Source organism: Lytechinus variegatus, chromosome 4 (genome assembly GCF_018143015.1).
Source record: "Lytechinus variegatus isolate NC3 chromosome 4, Lvar_3.0, whole genome shotgun sequence".
Classification (NCBI taxonomy): Eukaryota; Metazoa; Echinodermata; class Echinoidea; order Temnopleuroida; family Toxopneustidae; genus Lytechinus; species Lytechinus variegatus.
In genome coordinates, this window is record NC_054743.1 from 23,138,721 (window position 1) to 23,160,500 (window position 21,780).

At 36.6% G+C, this 21,780-nt stretch overlaps 1 protein-coding gene across 4 annotated transcripts; it reads right to left on the reverse strand.

Annotated features, from left to right (window-relative positions):
- Window positions 1–1,105: 1,105 nt before the first annotated feature.
- On the reverse strand, window positions 1,106–21,470 carry LOC121413647 (popeye domain-containing protein 3-like). 4 transcript variants are annotated; one of them, XM_041606555.1, is made up of 6 exons: window positions 21,346–21,470; window positions 15,853–16,509; window positions 14,753–14,864; window positions 13,361–13,528; window positions 4,229–4,409; window positions 1,106–1,892 (listed from the first exon to the last, which is right to left on the reverse strand). In XM_041606555.1, the coding sequence occupies exons 2-6, from the start codon at window positions 16,389–16,391 to the stop codon at window positions 1,888–1,890; spliced, it is 1,005 nt and encodes a 334-aa protein (XP_041462489.1). In that variant the 5' UTR covers window positions 16,392–16,509; window positions 21,346–21,470; the 3' UTR covers window positions 1,106–1,887. The 4 variants fall into 4 exon arrangements, with proteins under 4 accessions (XP_041462489.1, XP_041462491.1, XP_041462490.1 ...); XM_041606557.1 differs by lacking the exon at window positions 21,346–21,470 and adding an exon at window positions 21,220–21,331; XM_041606556.1 differs by lacking the exon at window positions 21,346–21,470 and adding an exon at window positions 20,993–21,213.
- Between the last annotated feature and the right edge of the window lie 310 nt (window positions 21,471–21,780).

Sequence of the window (21,780 nt, forward strand, 5' to 3'; positions counted from 1 at the left end):
ATTAAAAGATAACATGGGTATACCTTTAAATCTCACCCTTGTCATCATTCATCAAATATGTTATGTTATAGGAGATATAAAATAATTACTCTTGTGCACCTGCCTAATCTATCGGCAAGGCTGACGATGCTTATGTGAAAATTTAGACAACAAAATGAAATTTTAGTTGGTGTTTAAAAATACATCATTATGTTACGAGTAACTTCACGTGGAAATTAATTCTTACATGCCATGTGTATTTTTGATCCGTAAGAAGCTGGATCTGAATGGAATTAACTTAACGATGAGCCACAATACAACATTTTATGATTTATTATGCTCGTTTTCCACGTATCTACAGAAAATTGTGGAATGTGAACATTAATCACGAATAACCATGGATTTTCTTTTGTATGTGTATTTTCTTTTGTGTTTATGCATGCATTAATAATAGAGCAACTCCACTCTTCTGATCATTTGTATTTTATTACGACTATGCTTTATATGTACCACAACACACCTTCACCTCAAAATAATAACTGAAAATAATGTGTTAATAACTATCTGTTAATACATTGCATGACCAAACCTTGGATGGATGTCATACAATAATTTCACAAAGAATCTTAAAAACATCACCTTATTTTAGAAAGAATGAAAAGATAAGCCGAATTCATTACAAATGTTCACGATTCGGGCTGAAGGCCTACTTTGACAACTACATTGCTAGAAAGCATGGTGTGCTTTCAAATATATTTCTACAGAAATACAGCCCAGAAAAAAATTCTTGCAAAGGACACTCTAAAAATTTGTAGAGCAAAAGAACGGATCTTTTATTCGGTATCCGAGAACTTTTCCCAGGAATTGGGGAATTAGATTCGAAGGTTTGTAACATGCCAAATGCAGCCAAGAAAAAGGATGGTACATTTCTGATCCTAAAATACTGGAGATTCGTTCTTTTTTTATTTCATTTTTACCTGGGCTCCGTAACACAAATGTTGGTGACCATTTGCTTTTTGGCGATGACCAATCAAATTCAGAGGTACATGTGTGATTTGTTCCAAACACTAACCACAGATTTGCTATCCTTCCCAAACCACTGGTAACGGGACCATTGGTCTTTTTTCTGTATACTTCTTTTCGTTTTGTGAAAAAAGTGCAATGTTGAAAAAAAACTCATAACATAAAATCAGTTTGAAATTGTGGGAAAATGAGATCCTTCAAGATTTCGATGTCATGGCTGAAGAGTTCGGCCAAGGCATATGTCATATTCACAATACATGAAATAAGTTATGTCTCCTTGGTCATGTTCATCAGACTATTGTCTATGTGAATCTCCAATATATCTTCTTTGTTCTGTGGCATCGAAAGCCGTCCCACAATAGCGTGTTTTCGCACCGCCACGCAGGACGATTGCGAGATCATAGTATATGTATTGAAAATGCAAGTCAAATCATAAAGAGAGGTTTTTGTCGAAAATTGGTTAACTGGAACAGCAGAACGTCCGAAGTCTCGGAGTTGACAAAATTGCAAATATGTCGTTTGTCCAGATTCACAGACGGCACTGCTGATTGGATTCTCCAACTTTCGACAAAGACCACATTGTCATGACGTGCACTTGTCAATATATTTTCTACGTTCCGAAATCCGTCGTGTGAGTAAAAACTCTCTAATGCTGACACTTCGACGAATATCCGACTTTCAGAACGATCGATGTTTCATTTTCCTCCTGGTCAATGTAAAGTCATAACCTCTTTAAAAGTCCTGGCACTGGGTGACACATGTTGAAGAATTCTTCTGGGTGTCCAGCAGGCTCCCATGCATGTGACTGATGTCCAGCATCGAATCTATATCACTCTTGATAGTCAAAAAGCACCGAATTTGAAGTTGATGAAGACGTCATCATTGTTATACTGGGAAAATAATGATAATGACAAAATATGATGTTGGGTTAATGAGTTTAAAGTAATCTAATATCGGCTAAAGTTGATTTCAAGTGTTACCACAGTAACAGCAGTTCTTTATAACACCAAGCCAGAACTATCACAATAATTCCTAGAAACAATAAATCGTGAACACAATTATCATCATCTCATCACCATCATCATGATTGTCATCTTCATCATCATCATCGTCAAAATCACCTCCATCATCACATAAAGTTTCAAATATGTGGAAAACGAACCACAATGTAACAAAACCACCAGAAACTAATACAACATAAACCAAAAACATAACCGACAAACATTCAAGCAGCGACGGCCAATATTTTTCCAGAGCGAGGTACATATCAGCAAATCCCGGGTAGATTTATTAGGAAGAGTTACTTGGTGGGATGCCAGACTTTATTTTCAACTTCGCTGATCATAATCATGAAAATTGATTCTTTGAGTCTTTGAGTGCGGTTGGCACTAAAGATTGCGGTCAAGTACATAGCTCTATATCCAGATATAATGGCAGAACGGTGTAGATATTACGAGGATGAACAGATATGTTCTTGTGGGAAAGCAAATAGTACACTGATCGACTGATGCGGCAATTTTTTTTTTTTTTGTCAGACGGATTTAAGCTCTTCAATCGGCATCAGCAAGCTCCGTTTAAGTCTCTCTCGGATAAAGATTTTGATGCAGCTTTGGTAACGCTGTTGGGGTCAGCAAGATATTTTGCCGAGGCCTACATGTAGAGTGAAACACATCAGCATATTCAGTACACTTCCCTAAAAACCTATTTGGCAGATTAGACAGTTCGTATTACCGTATATGGCAACATATTAGGGGTTTTACTATTCATGATCGAACACATTTCATGCTATTTTCTATTCTACTTCTACCTATATACGGTGTTTGTACAATAATTGGAGCTTTGCGAGTGGTCATGTGCCCGGGGGGCACTCAGTTTATAATGCATAGTGGGTATGTGCCGCGGATGGGACCCCATTTTTACATTCAAATTTCCGTTCCAAGGCACAGCATTTTTGTCTTCTTGAGAAAAGGAACAAAGAAAGCCGCTCCAAAGCATAGCATTTTCTTCTTATCGACAAAAAAGAAGAAAGAAATCCGCTCCTAAGCTTCGCATATTTTTCGTTAGACCGTTCCGATCGCATTGATCTCTGCTATGAAAAGCGGCCGCAGAGCGCTGTCCGACCATCGCCGCTGCGCGAGCGCACCCGGCGGAGCCGCGCTAGCTGCATCATGCACGCTTGCCCGTTATAGGGATGTATACGCACTCGCACGCTGCATGGCGATCCGTTCCAAGGACCCCCGTTTTCACAAACATTTGTAGTTCCGAAGCCCGTTCCGAGGACCCTCCTTTTTACAATAAGCCCGCTCCAAGGCCCCCGTTTTTTGTCTCGCCCGAGGCACACCCCTACCACTTTTTTGGTCGAGTGCCCCCCCCCCCCCTGGGGTCATGTGGTAGAGGTCAATGTGCTTTGACCCGAGCTCTTAGGCATGCCAGGTCGCGATTGCATTCCATCTTTCTGGTTTCCATGTCATTAATGCTGACAATACTTTGGTTTTGTGAACATGATTAGATCGTGCTCTAAACAAGACCCAATAACACTGTAAGTGCTCCATAGGGTGTGTTTCCACGATTGCTTTGCTGTCCGACAAACTCCGTCTTCGATCATGAAGTCAGTCCCCTGTTGCACCACAAATTGTCACCCCTGCACAAATTGTCGTCTCGTTTAGGCGACAATTTGTGGAGGACGGGACACCACAAACAAACAAAAATTTAACAAACAATCAAAATAGATCATGTAAAGTTGCAAATGCAATTGGCTATCAGACCAAGGAGTTAACTCCTTGATCAGACGAACTGGTCATTAGCCCAAATGAGAATAAGATCAGTTGTGTATTAAACCAATTGCAAAGACCAATAGTATACCAAATGGGTTAAGCCCATGTGTTATTAGACAAACTGAGAAGTCCGACTGCTGTTAGACCAAGTGAATAAAAACCAAACTTTCCACGGGCTCTACTGATGCTGTTCTCAATTTGGTCTAAACCCGATTTTACTAATGGCCGTTTTTATAGCCTCATCCTACATGGTCAAATTTCATTTCGTCTACAGCCAGTTTAACTTTTAGTCTAATTGTAACTTTGCCTATTTACCATTCCGTCTAATTTCCATTTGGTCTAATATTCCTGTAACCGATTTGGTCTTGAAAAATTGGGGGGGGGGAGGAGCAAGCGTTCCCCAGGCCCCCCATCTGTACGTCACTGCTACTAACCTAACAGTGTTTTCTCACCTGGTACGATATCCCTTCCCGATCGACCAATGGGGCGGTCATCTCCAGCACTGGTCCTGTGAATTACCGGAATCCCAGTACCACATGCCCCACGTGTGCCCGCAGCTAGGTGGCCCGACATGTCGTAGTTATTGGCCGGACGTCTGCCTGCACTGGGCAGCCTTATATCTGCTCGCCCTCCCTGAAAAGAAAGGAGAATAAAGTTACGTAATCCAACTGAATTTAGACCACTATCGTGACCGGTCCACCATCACAGAATAAGACTTGATCCAGAAATTCACGGAATCAAGTTTGGAAATACAGAAGTTAAGCAAATTTTATACGCAGATGATATGACAATTTTTGTAAAAGACACTCGGTCCATTGAAAAGTTAGATATGCTGTTCGAATGTTTTGCCGAAACGTCAGGTTTGAGGATGAATAAAGATAAAACCTTTATTATGTTACTGGGACACCATGAACAAATAGATCAAATTTTACCTTTTGGTAAAGTGGAGCAGATGGTTAGGATCTTAGGTATATATTTTTCATTAGATAGAGAAAGTCAAGTAAGAATAAATTACAAAGAAATACTTAGTAGAATAAAGAAAATTTTGATGTGGTGGAAGCAAAGGGATTTGACATTAATGGGCAAAATTCAGTTAATTAAAACATTTGTACTATCTAAATTGATATACATTTCTTCTCTTACCATTGTCCCGACATGGGTAATAGAGGATCTTAATACACTGATCTTTGGATTTTTATGGGGTGGTAAAGATAAAATTCAAAGAGACATTGTTTATTTAGATTATGGTCATGCTGGTCTAAAAATGACAAATTTTCAGTTATTCATTAAGACACAAAGAATTATGTGGATTAAAAGACTTATAATGGGAGAGCCAAAAATGAAATGGAAACAATATTTCAGATACTTAGCACACGATATGGGAGGATTGCTAATTTTTTTTAGTAACCTCACAATGAATTTGATAGGATTTGAACTGCCAGAATTTTATACAGAAATGTTAGATGTATGGTTCAATAAGAAATTGTTTTTACTTAAAGAAGAGAAGAATAAAAGAAATGAGATCATTTTCAATAATAGGTTCATCCGTTTGAAAGGACAAACATATTATAATGAAAAGCTGTTTTTAAAGAAAATTTATAAACTCCATCATATTGTAGATAAAGATGGGAAGATTAAGTCTATTTCGACCTTTCAAAAAATGGGTTTGGATCGTTTTGAAATAGAAAAGATACTCGAAATTTTTAATAACATTCCATACTTTTGGAAGGACTCGCTGAAAAAAGGGGGTCAAAGTTCTATAGATAGTGAGTTAATTTTGGATTTTCAATTAAAAGGCAGGACTTTTGACTTGCAAGACATCACATCAAAAAGAATATATGATATTCTTGTAAGTATGAAATCGGATATACCCCAAGCATTTAAAAAACTTGAGGAAAAATATAATTTAACAAACAAGGATATATCTGATATTTTTCTAAGACCACGAAAATCGACTCTGAACAGCAGACTCAGAGAATTTCAATTTAAAATATTACACAATATACTATACACAAAAAAATATTTATATTTATTTAAAATGACAACAGATGATTTATGTTCATTCTGCAGTAAAGAAGAAGAAACATATGATCATATATTCTTTTCATGTGATAAAATAAAAACTATATGGATAGAATGTGGGAACATGCTTCAACTCCCTATCATTACAAATATAGATAAAAAAGGTGTACACGTAGGCGTGGAAGGGTCAACTAAAGGAGAGGCTCAATTATTAAATCACATAATAATCCTCATAAAGTATATGATTTTAAAAAATAGTAGAAACACAAAAGATCCACCGACCCTTAACCATATCAAGGAAAAAATACAAGAAGATAGACTTGAAGAAAGAAAACTAGCTGAACAGAGAGGTCTATTAACAAATCATTTCAGAAAATGGGACAAGTTTATTTTCTAGGGATGCTGAGGCTAAGAAAGTTCAACCATACAGTTAGACTGAAATGGAGGGTAGGGTTGAGGGGAGGGAAGCAGGTCGCGCTTCCTGGGCTTGGATGGGATGTGGGGGGAGGGGCAGTTGGGATAGGAGGGCTTTACTTTGTTTTACTCATTCAGTTCAATTGCGTCACTATGAATTATTTTGTTATAACTATTTTGTTCCTGATGACGCGAATGTTATATTCTGTATTTTTTTTTGTACAATTCTTTTTTGTATTATGAATAATTATTTATTTGACTTTGTGAACAATGTTTTGTTAATTTACTATTGTATGTATGATTTTGAACTGAATGTTTTAATAAATACTACTTCAAAACAAAAAAAAAATTATAAAAAAAAAAAAAAAAAAAAATCACACTGCGTTCTTTCCAGCACGATATATGATAGAAAAAACCGAAATGGGCCGCAAGGAATTATTTTTTTTAATTAATTATCACATGCATCCGGGCAGTGCTACGGGGTGGTGAGGACCCCCCCCCCCCCCCCTCCACCCAGTAATTGTTCAAGTAGTGAAAGCGGGCGATGTGAGAAAGAGGAAAACAAGGAGAGGAAAGGGGAGAAGAAAGGAACTAAGAAAAGCATGAAAAAGAAGAGTATAGGTCGTTTAAATCTATATATGAATTGAACTAAAATAGCTCGTATGCCCCCTCCCCCCTCCCATCAAATTACCCTAGCACAACTCCTGTATGCATCAGATCTCTTTTGGAACCAAGCATATTTTACTCTAGCTTGTTTCTGTTCTCTGTATCCCTGTAAATCATCCAATTATCCAATATGTCAACAAGAAAATGATTGAATATTGGATTGTGCTTTCTGGAAAGTTTATACTTTATATCCCAACTAGATGAATTACTAACTAAACAGTATATATACAAGGACTTATTTAGTGGCAATTTCTTGCTTCGAGGAGAAAATCCCCTTAATAATGAGCTACTGGAGACGCTCACGAGCGCAATATTATGACAAAGTTACTGCTATGTGACAAAATATTTCAAAGTTGTAGGCCCTTATGAATGTGTCCTAAAGATATATGAGCTTGCTGTGAGTGTACGTGAGGTACATTACAGTGTAATCAATTCAACATAATTTTATATCTATTGCTTATATCCCAAGAAAGTGTGTTTTGCTGAGACTATGTATTATGAATACTATGTTCCAATTGGTAAAGACTCATACCATATCACGAAATTGAATACGTATGCACAAAAGTATGGCACTCTACCTGTAAAATAGATGGAAAGGGATTAAAAACCAATAATAAATCTTTGAAAAAAATAATTTATCACGTATTACTAACGTAGGTCCGTATAATCATTTATAATTACAACCGTAAATATCAAACATAATTCATAGAAAAATTATTGACTATGAAGCTATCATATTCTGTCATATTCTGTAAATAAATTTGTTTTTACAAACTAAAATTATTCATTTGCATCTTTCCCCTTTCTTATTTGCATATTTTTTTCAACTCATCTATCCCTTTTCCCTTTGGGCGCCCCTGACGCCTCGGGACATCTGCCCCCTTGCCCAAATACACCACTGCATGAATATTATATACATGTAGCCTCTGTCGAAATGGGGTAGCGCTGAAATCTTCCCCGTGCATTCACAGCGTCCGCTCGCTGTACATTGCATTGAGATACTCCCCTTCCCCTTCACCAGAAACCCCCCCCCCCCTCCCCACGAACCACGCTGACGGGTCTCTCTCAGGGTAGCGCGACATTTACATACATGATGATGCCCGTATATAGACAATGAGGCTTAGAACATCTGGTTTGTTTGCGTAGATAAGAACGGTAGGAGGGAGTATATAGGGATGATAATTGCTACTCTAATGCTGGGTGATTAATCATTGAGTTAGATATGGGGGTGATGAACTGCCACTTATCTCATTGAAAATGTCCCCTGATTTTCAATTTATTTTAACGGTTAAAGATTGTATTTCAGTTGTTTGAAAATTTCCCCAATTATTAGCACATAACTTTATTACGTCCCTAAACTTACGCTCTGTTATCGTATTTGGTAAGTATAATAATTATAAGATATAACTTGCATTTAAGAAATCAAAGCCATTAGGCGTATCTATGCTTATCAACAAAAGTAAGATGAAAATCATTCTTTCAAGCCATGAAAGTGAGGAAGTTGGGAATGAAAAACTACAAGGTACGTTTCAGTATAATTATTTCAAGATCTTATTTACTTCATTCTCATTTTTGTTTGATTATTAATGCATAGCACTTTTATCAATTTATTTTCTCAAAATTATTCATTATTCAAATGTACAATGATTCATGTTTATAGCAAACTAAATATTCCATTATTTCTGGTAATGATATTGTCATATTATTTATTTCAAAATTCAAGTATTTTGTTAATATTCTGATGTGAAATGCTAAATATTTCACTTTCATTAAATTTGGCATTGACTGGCATAAATCAAGACATAAACGCAAGCAGAAGTTTATATTCTTCTTATTCGAAGGTATTAGAAGTTTATATGATTGAAATGTATCCTGCGATCCTATCTTCACCACGGAAAGAAATGATGCGAATCTTTTAATTATATTTAGCACCACGCTTAAAGTGATCATTACACTATGTTCTGATAAAAAAAAATCTCAATTTGGTTCTTAAAAATGGGCTAAACATTAGGCTTATAGTGTAAAAATACAATCCATGAAGTTTCAAAGTATCTTATCAAAAGAAACTATTTTGAAACTATGGAGATGTAAACCAAAGTTTGAAAGTAATGGGGTTGGTTTCAATGAATAGGTGTATACAGCAAATCTGTGCACCACAACACACCAACTCTAGATGAAACCAGCATGATCTACATTCAGTGTGTATGTACACTGAATGCACAATGCAGCCAATAATGGTGTGTGCAAAGGAGATAAGCACAGCAGAAGTGAGTGAACACAGCTAACAGACTTTTTGAATTTGGGAAACGGGGCATAAGCTGAATGCGTCTTATAGACGGTTCTCAAAATCAGGCTAATAAATTTTTACTTGCGTCTAAATTAGAGTTTTCATCCTATATTGTGATCTGTTTCAGGGTTTTGTAGGACAAATACAGGCACTCATGCACATGTTTCATCTTAGTTTGAGATTTTTTTTTTAATCTGCTGGTCACAAAGTTAACGATCCTTTAAAGCTATCCAAATGATATCACCGCTATATTTCTAATAACATTATGTTGCCGAATTGAACATAAACACATTTTAGTGAAATCATTAAGAAGAGCGGATGGCAACACTTTCCGTATTAATGCATTTCCAGCACCTATTAACGATTATTTGAAATAAATTATCATGTACATTACCACTTCAAAATGGAGAAACCTTCGGATTTATAATTACAATTATGGCGCCTGTTTTCAAGTACCCACTTAACACTCCTAATACATGTAAGTTGAAACCCAACATTTTAACAATTTGAAACTTAGAGTGGAGTTTGGACTTTATACTCTGTAATTGCAGCATTTGACCAACATGTTAATACTTCATATTCCTATCGTTTATGAAAAGTTAGTGTAACTTTAGGAACATCTTTATTAAACAAATCTTCACCGAATGCCATTTTTCTTATCTTTTTCATGATTATAGATAGCACATTGCAATACCGATAACAATAGTAATACTAGTATTGAAAATAATAATAATTACAACTTGCCTACTGGCACAGTGACGCGTAAGTCATTTTCTTTCGCTGACATTTTAATTGTCATATCAAGGGAACATCCCGATTGATTGAAGACAGAAGGGGTTTATTATACACTCGATATCATTTAATGAACACGCTTAATTCATTAGATTAAACCGAGGTCATTCAAGAAGATAATAGGATTCATTCCCCGTCTTGGCGTCAACCTCATCCCCATCATGTTACCAACAGTTATTACCATGCAGCTCTTACTTAACGGTTATGGCTTCCTATTATGCAAGAGGGGTGTTTCATGAATCATCTTGCCAGGGATATTCACTGACAAATTTACTGACAAAAATTAGATGCAATGATTTCAGTAGCTTATAACAGTAATAAAGTGAGAAAGTACTGGATGTTTGTTTCACGAAATGCTCTTATGATTACCGATATGTCCTGCTTCAGTCACACCAACGAAACCGACTCCAAACCGACCGACGGTTTGCCATTGGTAATAACGTAATAGATTTGATCAGTCTGGAGTTGGTATCACCGGACTGACTGTGGTGGTACGATATCATTGACATTCAGCCATTGATGTGAAAGGGCCACCTAAACACAAGTCAGAATACGAAATCAATGGGGAGGGGTGTTGATACTAACTTTTAAACCCATTTGCCAAAGGTTGTGTATTTACTTGAATTATGTAGTATTACATATAAAGATGGAAAGAGATGACATATTTCGTCGTTTCCGAGGAAGTGTCAATGATTACGAAACGGGTATACCATTCAACGTGTACTTTCATATCCAAATTACTAGATTACGATCTATAGCTCAGTTACCTTGAACAACTGATCCATTGATCATATTTTGTTTGAATTAAGATTGAATTCCTTATCATTTAAAAACCCACAGGGAAGAAACAAACGGACTGCCAACGTAAACATAATTTTAAATAATAATCAGCAAAATTAATAAGTGGGCTCTAATAACTATTGATGAAGAGTAAGGCTCATTATTAAACTTTGAATATAATATATATATAGGTATATATATATATATATATAATTATTGTTATTTCTCATTTTTTTTTGGGGGGGGATTTTGTATTTACTTCATCACTGTACGTAATACAAAATCATCATTGTAAGTGTAAAACATATTTTTCACAAAACGTTATTCCGTCTTGAATGAAATATCTTTTGATTTTTTGTCTCTCTTCTTTCTTCATCATGTTTGTCGTTTCCTAAAACTCTCCTCTGGCGCATTTTAGACCATATTTATTATTATTATTTTCGGTATTACCAAACACAAATCGAAAAGATATCACTGCCTCCAAAGCATTTTACTCTCAAAATATCAAAAGAACCGATTAAGTATTTCCTCCACCCCATTAAAATCTTTCTTTCCAGTCAGCCTTGCTATTTAATGTTTTGAAACGGAAACCAACCCGATCAAACAGCGGGTCTCGTTTCCTGATTTGTTTTCAAAATGGGAAGGGAGAGCCTAAAATCACTTTTTGCCATTGGCCAAACACGTATAATGATTTTTCCTTTCTGTTATGACTCTGTCTCATAATGACCACGTTGATTGTCGGTAACTTACAAAGCGTCCTATCCAAAAGAACCACTTCCAAGACCACAATCTTGGATTAAAACCTCGGAGTCATTGGAAGTTGCCATGGAAACTAAGACGCACCAAGCAATATTGCAAATAGATTATAATTATCCACTCGATCGCTAACGAGCAAGCGAAAGTCAGTGCATCACCACGTGCGATGATGTGAATATTCAACGCAAATCGAATGTCACTGATAATAATAAACAAATTGATTAACACTTGCATATTTTCTATGATTACATAAGGCAATAAACAATTATAATTTATAAAAAAAGTTATTCAGCTAAATGCGCAAATAAATTCCTTGACAAATACTTTCTTAGGTAATAAAAATATTTTTTGTAATAACAATTTTAGCATTCACCCTAGACCTCGCCTATCTTGAACACAATATAAGAAGATGGAAGATAATTGAAAACTCTAATTTTTCACACAAGTTCCCTGTTCAATACTTTTATTGCTAGATTTATGCTTGTGTTGTAATGTATATTTTAATTAACACAGTCTTATCGTTTTTTTTTCTTTAATTACCCAGCACATCAATGGCCATTGATAGGAGTACAACCTGGGTCCCATAACACAAAGGTTAGTGATTAATCGTACGCTTGACTTTCATGACTATTTGTACATTGTGGTCTATGCAATCAAACGTAGAAAAATGTTCTACGACCTTTCTAAGCTTTGTGTTACGGGCCCCTGATCTGTCGGATTCATGCGATGGCGTTAATTTTCTGGCTAGCGAAACCTTCGTGCTCATCAAATAAATTAGCAGGAAGAGGCCCAATCGTCTCATTATCAAGGAAGCAACTATTTATGCTTGTCATAGGACCCATTTTATTTGCACTTAAACAGTTGTCATAAATTTGAGTGCCCCTTCTTAGATTATAACACAATTTCTGTGTCTGAAGAGTCACAAGATAACAGTATGGTTTCGTACAAATATTTCCAACAAAAGGTTTTGCTCAACATAAGTGTTTTGGTATTTTATTGTTTGTTATGAATTTAAGACCGTTATGCTTTACTACACCCTACGAAATACACAACCTTAAAGAAAAATATATAGAAAGACAAGCATGACAAGAGTATATATATCGCTACATGTAATATTAGAGGCGCAAATTATTAGTCAACTGCGATTGAGTGCCAAACACAACTTAAGACATACAAAGACCTTATTTACAAATTTGAAAGATTATTTGAAATTTGTAACACACTACTACATGCTTCAGGCACAGACTTTTCCTTTAAATTATCAGGGGCCCATTGCATAAAGAATTGGAATCAAACGCAACCAAAATATTCAAATCAACCAATCAAAATTGAGTATTCGGGATTTGTGTTTTGATTTGTTCAAATTAGCAGAAACGCACCTCTTTCAGCAACAGTCCCCGGAAAAAGTAGATGTACAAGATGGAATAGACTTTGAGAGACTTTGTCTCTTTCGATGAGGTTACGCTCTTTCATTTTGAAAATAATTTTTACTGATAATCGTGGAACCGTAGAAGAAATCATTACAATTAAAAGCTTCTTGAATTCCACCAATCAAAAGAGCTTACATTGTCGACTGCGTTTGGTGTCATCGCATGCGTTCAAAACACTCTTTCCGGTAACAGGACCCCTGCAGAGCGTGTAGAGTCTGTCTCAACTTTTGGTTGATATTGAACTGAAATGCTTCTTTCTGATATAAAATAATCAGGGGCTCATGGCAAAAAGAGGTACAATTAAACACAACTCTAATATTACCGAATGAAAATTAATATCCAACCAGTCACATTGCACCGATTTGGGCTGCTGCACTTATTTTTTTTATGCGTTCAGATGAAACTCTTTTAAACGAGGCCCCAAATCCCGTGCTCACCTTTTGGTTGAGGTTTCGCTCAGTCAACATAAAGAGCTTCTTGCTGATGTCGCTTCCGATGAGGTTAGTGAAGACCTGCTTCAGGTAGGGTTCGTTCTCGAGGAAGTCATGTAGTTGATCACGGTGCCAGGTTATGTATCGGCAGTAGGTGGAAGCCGTCAGGGTCACCTAAAGATGTGATGGATGGAGGTATAGAATGGAAGGTTGAGTCCACCCAACAACAAACCGATTATGAATTTTAAAAAAATCAAAGAAGAATAACAAAGCAAATTTCACCCAATTACAATGTAAAACTAGCAAGAAATATAATCGATTAATCTCACAAAGCAGATTTATTATGCATAGCTTGATAGGTGATTTCCAAATGAAAGAGCCTGTTATATCACACACTAAAATGTTATAATGCGTTTTATACGAGTTCTATTTATAGATTTAACAGCAAAGAAGCTAGTGATTGAATGAATATGAGTTGCAAACATGGCAATTGCACATGTTCAAACTCATATAAAACTATGTTCTGTATTATAAATAGAAGTAATTTTATATTTCATATTCGTATGATAAGATATAAAAGCAAATGTCGTGAATGTGAGTGCTTGGCGTGGTTGGTTCTTTGGGTTGAATACCATCTGTGTCGTGCATGCATGATTATATCTGTTTGGTTAACCCCATCAACTCTTCGGATGTTAATGACATTCTCATTATAATGTCGATTAAACTCTTTCTTTAATTATTCAAAGTGGCGGGTCCTCACAAATTTGTGATATAATCGAACATATCCAAACATCATTGTTCACCCCGTTGTTTGATTTTCATAAAATAACAGTAAAGATTTTAGTTGAAGTAGAGTAAAGGTAACTCACAAAATTACAATTAGCGCTAACCATGGTAACATTGAAGAGTTTAAAAAGGAGATGTTTGCATGCTTTTCCCTTTTCCCTTATGTCTACTGCGAAACAGGTAAGTAGGCGGTAAGAATAGATTACTGAAAAGGAAATTGAGTGATGTAGAAAAAATGGAATTAAAGGAAGGTCTTTGGATCTTTAAAGAATTTCCAACGACATCTAGATCGTGTACAAAAGGACTCTATGCATACATTTTTTTGTAATACAGTGTCATGGGTATAGCTATATGACATAAGAAGTGTGTACAAAGTATGAATTCTTTACATCATAAGGTAAATAATTATATCCATCAGTCACATTAAACGAGAGTATTGAATCTCTCATTGTTTCTTCAATTCATTATCTGTCTTGCCACCAATGAATTAGTTTATTTAATAAATCAATTGAGGTAATAGATTCTTTTGACGCAGATGATTGTATAATTGGATTATTCCTCTATAAATTATGACCAACGGCACGATGATTTTGCGGGGGGGGGGTCACTTACCTGAAAAAGTTCTGCTTTTTCACTTTTCTCACATGAATCCCACTCGGGAGAATCTAAGAACTGTCTTTCCACAATATGATGTAAAAACTCCCCTTCACAGAAGACCTTTACTCTGCGCATGATAAAACAGTGATTTGGCACACAAAATTAATGGAGAAGTGACATTGGGAAAGAGTGATGGAACCAAATAATTAAGAAATAAATTCAAAACTTTGAATAGACAGATCACAGGGCAGGGTTTTATTTTGTTATATAGGCGAAATCTAACATAATTACAGTATGTACCGTATGAGCACTAGTATTCAACCCAGCATAATTCAAAGATTTTGACACATTCCCGAAAATATTTAGAAATAGGGAATTTATCTTAATTTCATACCTTTGTTATTTCCAGGGTAATCTGTTGTAGGTATTTTCTTTATCAATCTGTCGACTGTATGCGCAGAGGATCGAATTATGCGGCGATGTCCTTTTGCACTGAATGGCACTAGTAATCAACCTAGTGAGGACAGATACCAAATCTCAAAAGGGATTAGATCGCTAAATTAGAGCTAGATCTATGTAAGTCTCTGGCTTTGATTAATTCCTTGTTTGGTCTCATCTCAAATGGTCTAGTCTATAGTCGGATGGGACAAGGGCAGATTAAGAGACAGGGCCTTCTTTCATTGCTAGGTTGAATACTATTGCCGACGGATTGAATACTAGTGCCAAAAAATATCGCCATATAATTCGATCGCCCGCGCACACAGTCGACTGGTTGAAGAAAAAATAATGGAAAAAGAATAACCAGCATTTGGTCTTGGAAATAAGACGGGTCTGAAATTCAGGTTAATTCTATATTTCTATATATTTGAGGAAACTCTCCAAACGGGTTGAATACTAGTGTCCTTACGGTAGGCACTGTTACAGAATTATGTGTCTTGTATGATTCAATGTTCATGTAGTTTAATACTTTCTCTACATGCTGCTACTTCGATAAACCACTATTCTTCTAGTTATGTATGCAAATTTTCCCATAAGTGCCATAAGGGACCAAAATATTTTTTTCATATCTATTGCATAAGGATTTACATTGAAGAGATCCAAACAAATCAACTCACTTTCCCATTAAAAGCATCGAAAGGCGAACGCACTGCGATTTGCCCTCTTCTGAATAATGTTCTCCAATTTTAAGAGAGGTGATTTTTCCATAATAGCATAGTTTCTTGAAGACATGTCTTGGCACTTTAAAGGATTTGAACACTTTGTTGTAGAGTTCTCGCTGCTCCGGGGTGAGGTTCACCGGTCGCATAGTCCAGGAGAGATAGATCGTGTGACATAGATTGAGAGCAGCGAAAACAAGGCACCAGCCAAAAATGTCATGCGCGCAGATGTAATGCCACGCCCACGCCGCCATGATGACGAAACCCACTACAAACAGAGTGTGTGTCACCAACTTCGCTGTGCCGTTCGTAGAAGGAGCAGCGAAAGCGATAAGGAGTACGACTGACGCCAGTTGGAAAACGATGCTCTGTGCCGTCTCCCATGGTGGGCACGATGACGCGCTCGATGGTGGTGGAAGCGACGTCGGTTCGACGTTCGAAGGCGGGGTTGTGACTAAAAACGGATTTTCCGACGGCGTTAAAGTCAGGGACGCCATTTTGTGCGTCGATAATTTAGTTAGCTGGAACTACCGAAGAGGCTGGAGGGATTACTTGATATGGCATCTGACTGACTTAAGATGATTCTTTCATAATTGATCCAGCGCCCTACCCAAGCTGTATTGGTAGACAAAAAGAAATATAAAAGCAAAATAAATAAATTGATTAATTAGATAATGAAGGTATACTGCTATACACAGGACCTCCTCTCGGCGTTAAGTATCTATCCTATTTGCACTTAATCAAGATTTAATCAAACTACATGTATATGAGGCACTGATTATTTTTATCAATTTAATTGATAAAATTATTTTTAACATGATCAAACAAATTGATAGAAGTATGATATTGGTTATCTTGATTGGATATTACACCTCAGCTACATGCATGTGTTGAACAATAGTGGACTCAAACATGTTTTCCTTATCAGTTTTTGTATCGTGCTTGATTAGATTCTTGTATTCCGTTATAAACATGATAAAAGAAAAAAAACGTTGCGAAAGCTCTCAATCAAAAAACAACTTATGGCTTCCAAGACCCTAATTATGAATCTTAAGGAATTCGATCTTGCTCTAATTCCTTGTCTTTGCTATTAATCAAAGTTGCGATCCTTATCTTCCTGTACGGGAAGCCATTTTTATAATGAGGAATGAATCCAAATAAGCTTGATATTCAAGGGTATATCCTTCAGCTTACCGGATTAATTTCTGGGGAGCGTTTCATGAAAGGACTTGTCAGACGTTTTATCCGACAAGTCTCATTTTATCCGACAGTTGCCATAGTAACAGTGCTTCTCAGCCAATCAACATCAAGGAAAGTTGTCAGGTCTGACAAATTGTCGGACAAAAATGTTGATGAAACACTCCCCGGCTATTTTGTTATTATCATCACGATCGTGTGCACACGAAAAAAAATGCTTGACATGGTTGGGGAGTATATAGTAATCAGGGGTGTTTCACAACCACTATGCAGGCGCTCTTTGGAACGTAGATAATCTATTGTCGAAAGCCCTTCATGACAAAGCAGCCGTTGTCGAAAATCTGTGAAACAAAACAACAGCGTCGCTGTGACTCTGGAAAAACGGCGTATTTGAAAATTTTCTTCAGCTCCGAATCTTTGGACGATCTGGGTTCACTAATTTTCGACAAAGACCTCGAAGCTGTCCATTGAGATTTTACGGGCATTTTCTATAGATTTGCTTTCTATAGAATCCGTCCCTGTTGTAAACTTGCTAATGTTACCCCGGCAAGACGTTTGATATTCTGCCATTTAAAGGTAGTCGTCATGATCTACATTGAAAAAAAAAGTTCCTTAGTTCCTTACTAATGTCAGTCATATCAGTGAAACCGACTCCATACCGACCGATGGTATATCATTGAGCATAACGTGTACTAGTTTTGGTCGCTCTGGAGGCGGTTTCATCGATGTGACTGCTAGATTGTAGATTGAAAATGGATGGTAGTTGTTTTGTTTTCTAATCATTAAAAAATCAACAATATAACTGTGCTGCAAAGAAATAAACGCCTAAATGAATATTTCAGCACGCTATAGTAGATTCACACATGCACATTCCCTTTGAAATGTGACGTCGAAGAGAGTAAATTCTTATGAAAACTGATTCAAGCAATTTAAAAAAATATCCAACCCACTGAATTGTGGCTAAGGATTTTTTTGTGGTATAAAATATGCTTTGTTACAATGAAGAACTTTAATGACACTGCAGTGCACTAAACATGCTAAATAAATTATGATGTACTGCTGTTCTTCACACGATTGGATTTTTCACGCAGTAACTCCCACCATACATCACAATGTCAAACGGTTCGATATGTTTCATCTCACATCCACCTCCCCCAATGATAAGTTAGTTATCGCCTTTGATGTCTCTCAGGCAAGAAATTGTGACAAACCAGATAAGACGTAATGAAACAACCCACGTGATTTGATTGTCGTTTCTTTTTCATATCGGTCACATGATAAGTTGAAGTGGCAACGGAAGATTGGAGATTACAAGCAAAAGATTTTCGCAGCTGCGGATTGCCATTCTAATGTCACAGCCATGATAGCGTAAAAGATGTTATTTCACAGGAGCAGCTAAATTTCACCCCACTATTAAAACTTTTCTACAGAGCTATCGCCTGAATCATGGCCGTTATTAAGTGCCCCCCCCCCAAAAAAAAAAAAAATAACTTCAAGAAATCTGATAATCAAATGAAAGAGTTTGTAGTAGCTATGAAATAGGTTCCGTTGTAATTGTTGAGAAATTTGACAATAAATTGTTTTCACTTTTAAGTCTCAGAAAGAGCGAGGCATATCCGAGCGGGGGATTAAGAGGAATTGTTCCTTTGTGCCATCGTACATCTACATCTGAACTAGCCTACCCATAAAATATAGTTGACTGCATTATCTTCCCAATTTCTTGTGTCTTTTATTTAATCCCATAAAACATTTATTCACTTAACTCTATATCAATACAGGAATTCTACATCTACTTTAGATAACTGAATGGAATCATGGCTGGCCCTAGATAGACAAGAGCCTAAATCTTAGTTCTGTAATATTGCGTCACTACGAGAAATCACGCAGAAAGGCTATATATATCTATACCTATATGAATAGCAGAACTGATGAGCCTACTGAAGAGCCTCTCTCCAGTGTTGACTTTGAGAAGGTTTCTTTATCTATCAGCGAAAGCATCTGCCAAGGTATATTTGTTAGTGTTAGTTTGATAAGGTTATTGCCTGCGCCTACTTTATTCTCTATCACGCTGTAGCAAGCAGGGATATATCCTTGGAAGATACCATTCTTAGGATTGCACGTCAGTAGAAAATCCTCTTGACCATTTCCATTCTCTCTACCCCCCCCCCCCCTCCCCCTTAACCCTCTTTACCTTTCTCCCATCTCTCTCTCTCTCTTATTTTTTCTGTGTTTGTTTCTTCATTGAATTTTCTTTCTTTCCTTCTCTTTTTTTTCTCTCTCCCAGACACCCTCGATTTCTCCCTTGTCTTATATATCTCCATCTCCTTCCTGCTCTCTCTCCCAAACACACACACTCACACCCTAAATTCCCCTCTCATTTTCTCTCCCCCTCTCTTCAATTTCATGGCGGGTAATGGCGAGGAAAGGAGGGCCATCAGCAGTTTTTATCTTCTTTTACCTGACAATAGCTCATAAATTTGTTTAATTTGTATCCTCCGACCCTCCTCTCTTTCTCCCCTCTCTGTCTCCTCCCCCTCTCCCTCCAGATCCTACTTTCTTTCTCCCACTTTCTCTTTTTCACCATAATGCGTCTCTCTTTAAATCTTTCTCCTCCATAAACTAGACAAACATGAAAATAGTTCATTAGTAAGATATATAGCCTTTGAAAGATTATAGATAAGCATTGTCCAGTTCATGCAGGCCTTACAAAGCACATTATACAAAGTATACGCCCACGCTGCTATTTACCAGGGTATAGACTGACGATGAACATGATAAATATGGGTCAATCGACTCGATTTCATCTTTCTTTAACTGTTTAATATTCTTCCTCGACCCTAGTCTTTTGTGATTACTTCCATCTTAACCAAGCCGAGGTAATCTTAAAGGGTTTCGTAAGTATGGCATGAGGCCTATGGGCCTATCGTTTTCCGACGTACCGTAATAATTCTGGTTTCAAATTTAAATGAGCAAGACATTTAGATTTCTTACAAAGCTTTTAGCACCTTAAGTTGTTGATATTTCAACGAAAGGAAAGATAAAATCCTCTTCATGTTGGCATACTAACATGACTTTTTGAGAATATAGTAATTGAATAAGAATGTAAATACAAAATAAATACAAAATATTATCTTGCAATAAAATGAAAATAACCCTTCTCTAACGCAAAAAGGACTTAACTTTTCTCGATTGTTTTAAGATAAGCTAAATGAATCCATGAACTTATGGCATATGGGCTTCTCGCCTCACACACACACACCCACACGTCTACACTAGCGCACACACGCGTACAAATCTTCCATTATTCAAAACAAAAATATCACATGAACATCGAGTAAAACAAAATATTTCGCTAGACAATACATAGAGAAAACAAAACAGCACCACAGCAGACCCTCAATCCACCCACACACCCACACGGTTTTTTGATACCCAACGCAACTCGATCCCACTTTAGTGGTCCAGATACATTTAAATGTATTGCTACATAGAACACGACCCCCAAAATATCGATAAAAATACAAAAGCTTAAAAACTGTGTGTACTTTCACATATTGGCCTAGTATATCGTTGTCCGGTGACATCATTAGCACTACGACATTTCGCTTTTGCATTCTCTTCTCTGTATATTATCTGAAAGGTATAACGGGTATGTTTTATGTTTTAATAAGTTTTAATAAGAAACAACTGGGGTAATATTATTGAAATACTAATTATATCATTAAAATTTAAGGTAGAGAAAACTGAACCATCAATGAGACTCATACTCACAAATTCATCGTTTACGTGGCCATACATCGACGAGTGCACATACTCGTATCGATGGTAATATATCACATCGCCTGACACAACACGTGCTCTCCGCCCAGCTATTCATAACAACAATCGCTTTGATACTTACATGGCTTTTAATTCCAACCGTGTGTCGTTCCCTTATAGGTACTCAGAAAAATGCAAGAAGGTGTATATCAAAGATCCATACACTTCATCAGCAAGCTTTAAGAAAACACACGTTTCTCTCTTCCTTAACGATTCGCAAATGAAGCATTTTAAAAGAAAACACACACAAACAGCAGACGACCTCGGCCTTTCTTTGCAAAGCCTCAATGGCGACTTCGTATGACTTACGGATATGTGGTCAAGTTTTTCCCGCGTTAATGAAAGGATGCATTTTTGTCCGGAAATGATCTTAAAAAAACATGAAAAAACACAGGACTACCAATCAAATAATTAGGCCATCATTAGTGTCTTTACCTTGTTAGCTTTCCCGTGTGACTTCTATGGGTGTTCTATAGATGCTTTAGATTGGTATTCATTATGTGACGATACGAGCTGTATAACGTTCGGCTGCGGAACGGTAGGAATGCGAAGAACGTCATATAAACTCTTTGCGAAACAGATTGAGTTTATATCGGATACAATCCATGTAGAGCGAGAGCCTTCCATACAGAAACCTTTAATTCGTCTTAGTAAAATATGGTTGTAAATGGAATACTCCTTTACAATTATATTTATTAGTAAAATGAATAATTTACAATGATCTTAGAAACTTATTCATATAGTTTAAATGGTTTAGGAATTCATTCTCCAAACATCTGGCAATTCATTGTTTTTAAATAGAATTCAGTATCCGATTTAACTAACTAAATGTGTTCGTCCGCACTTCCCATCGTTTGAAGAAAAATACAA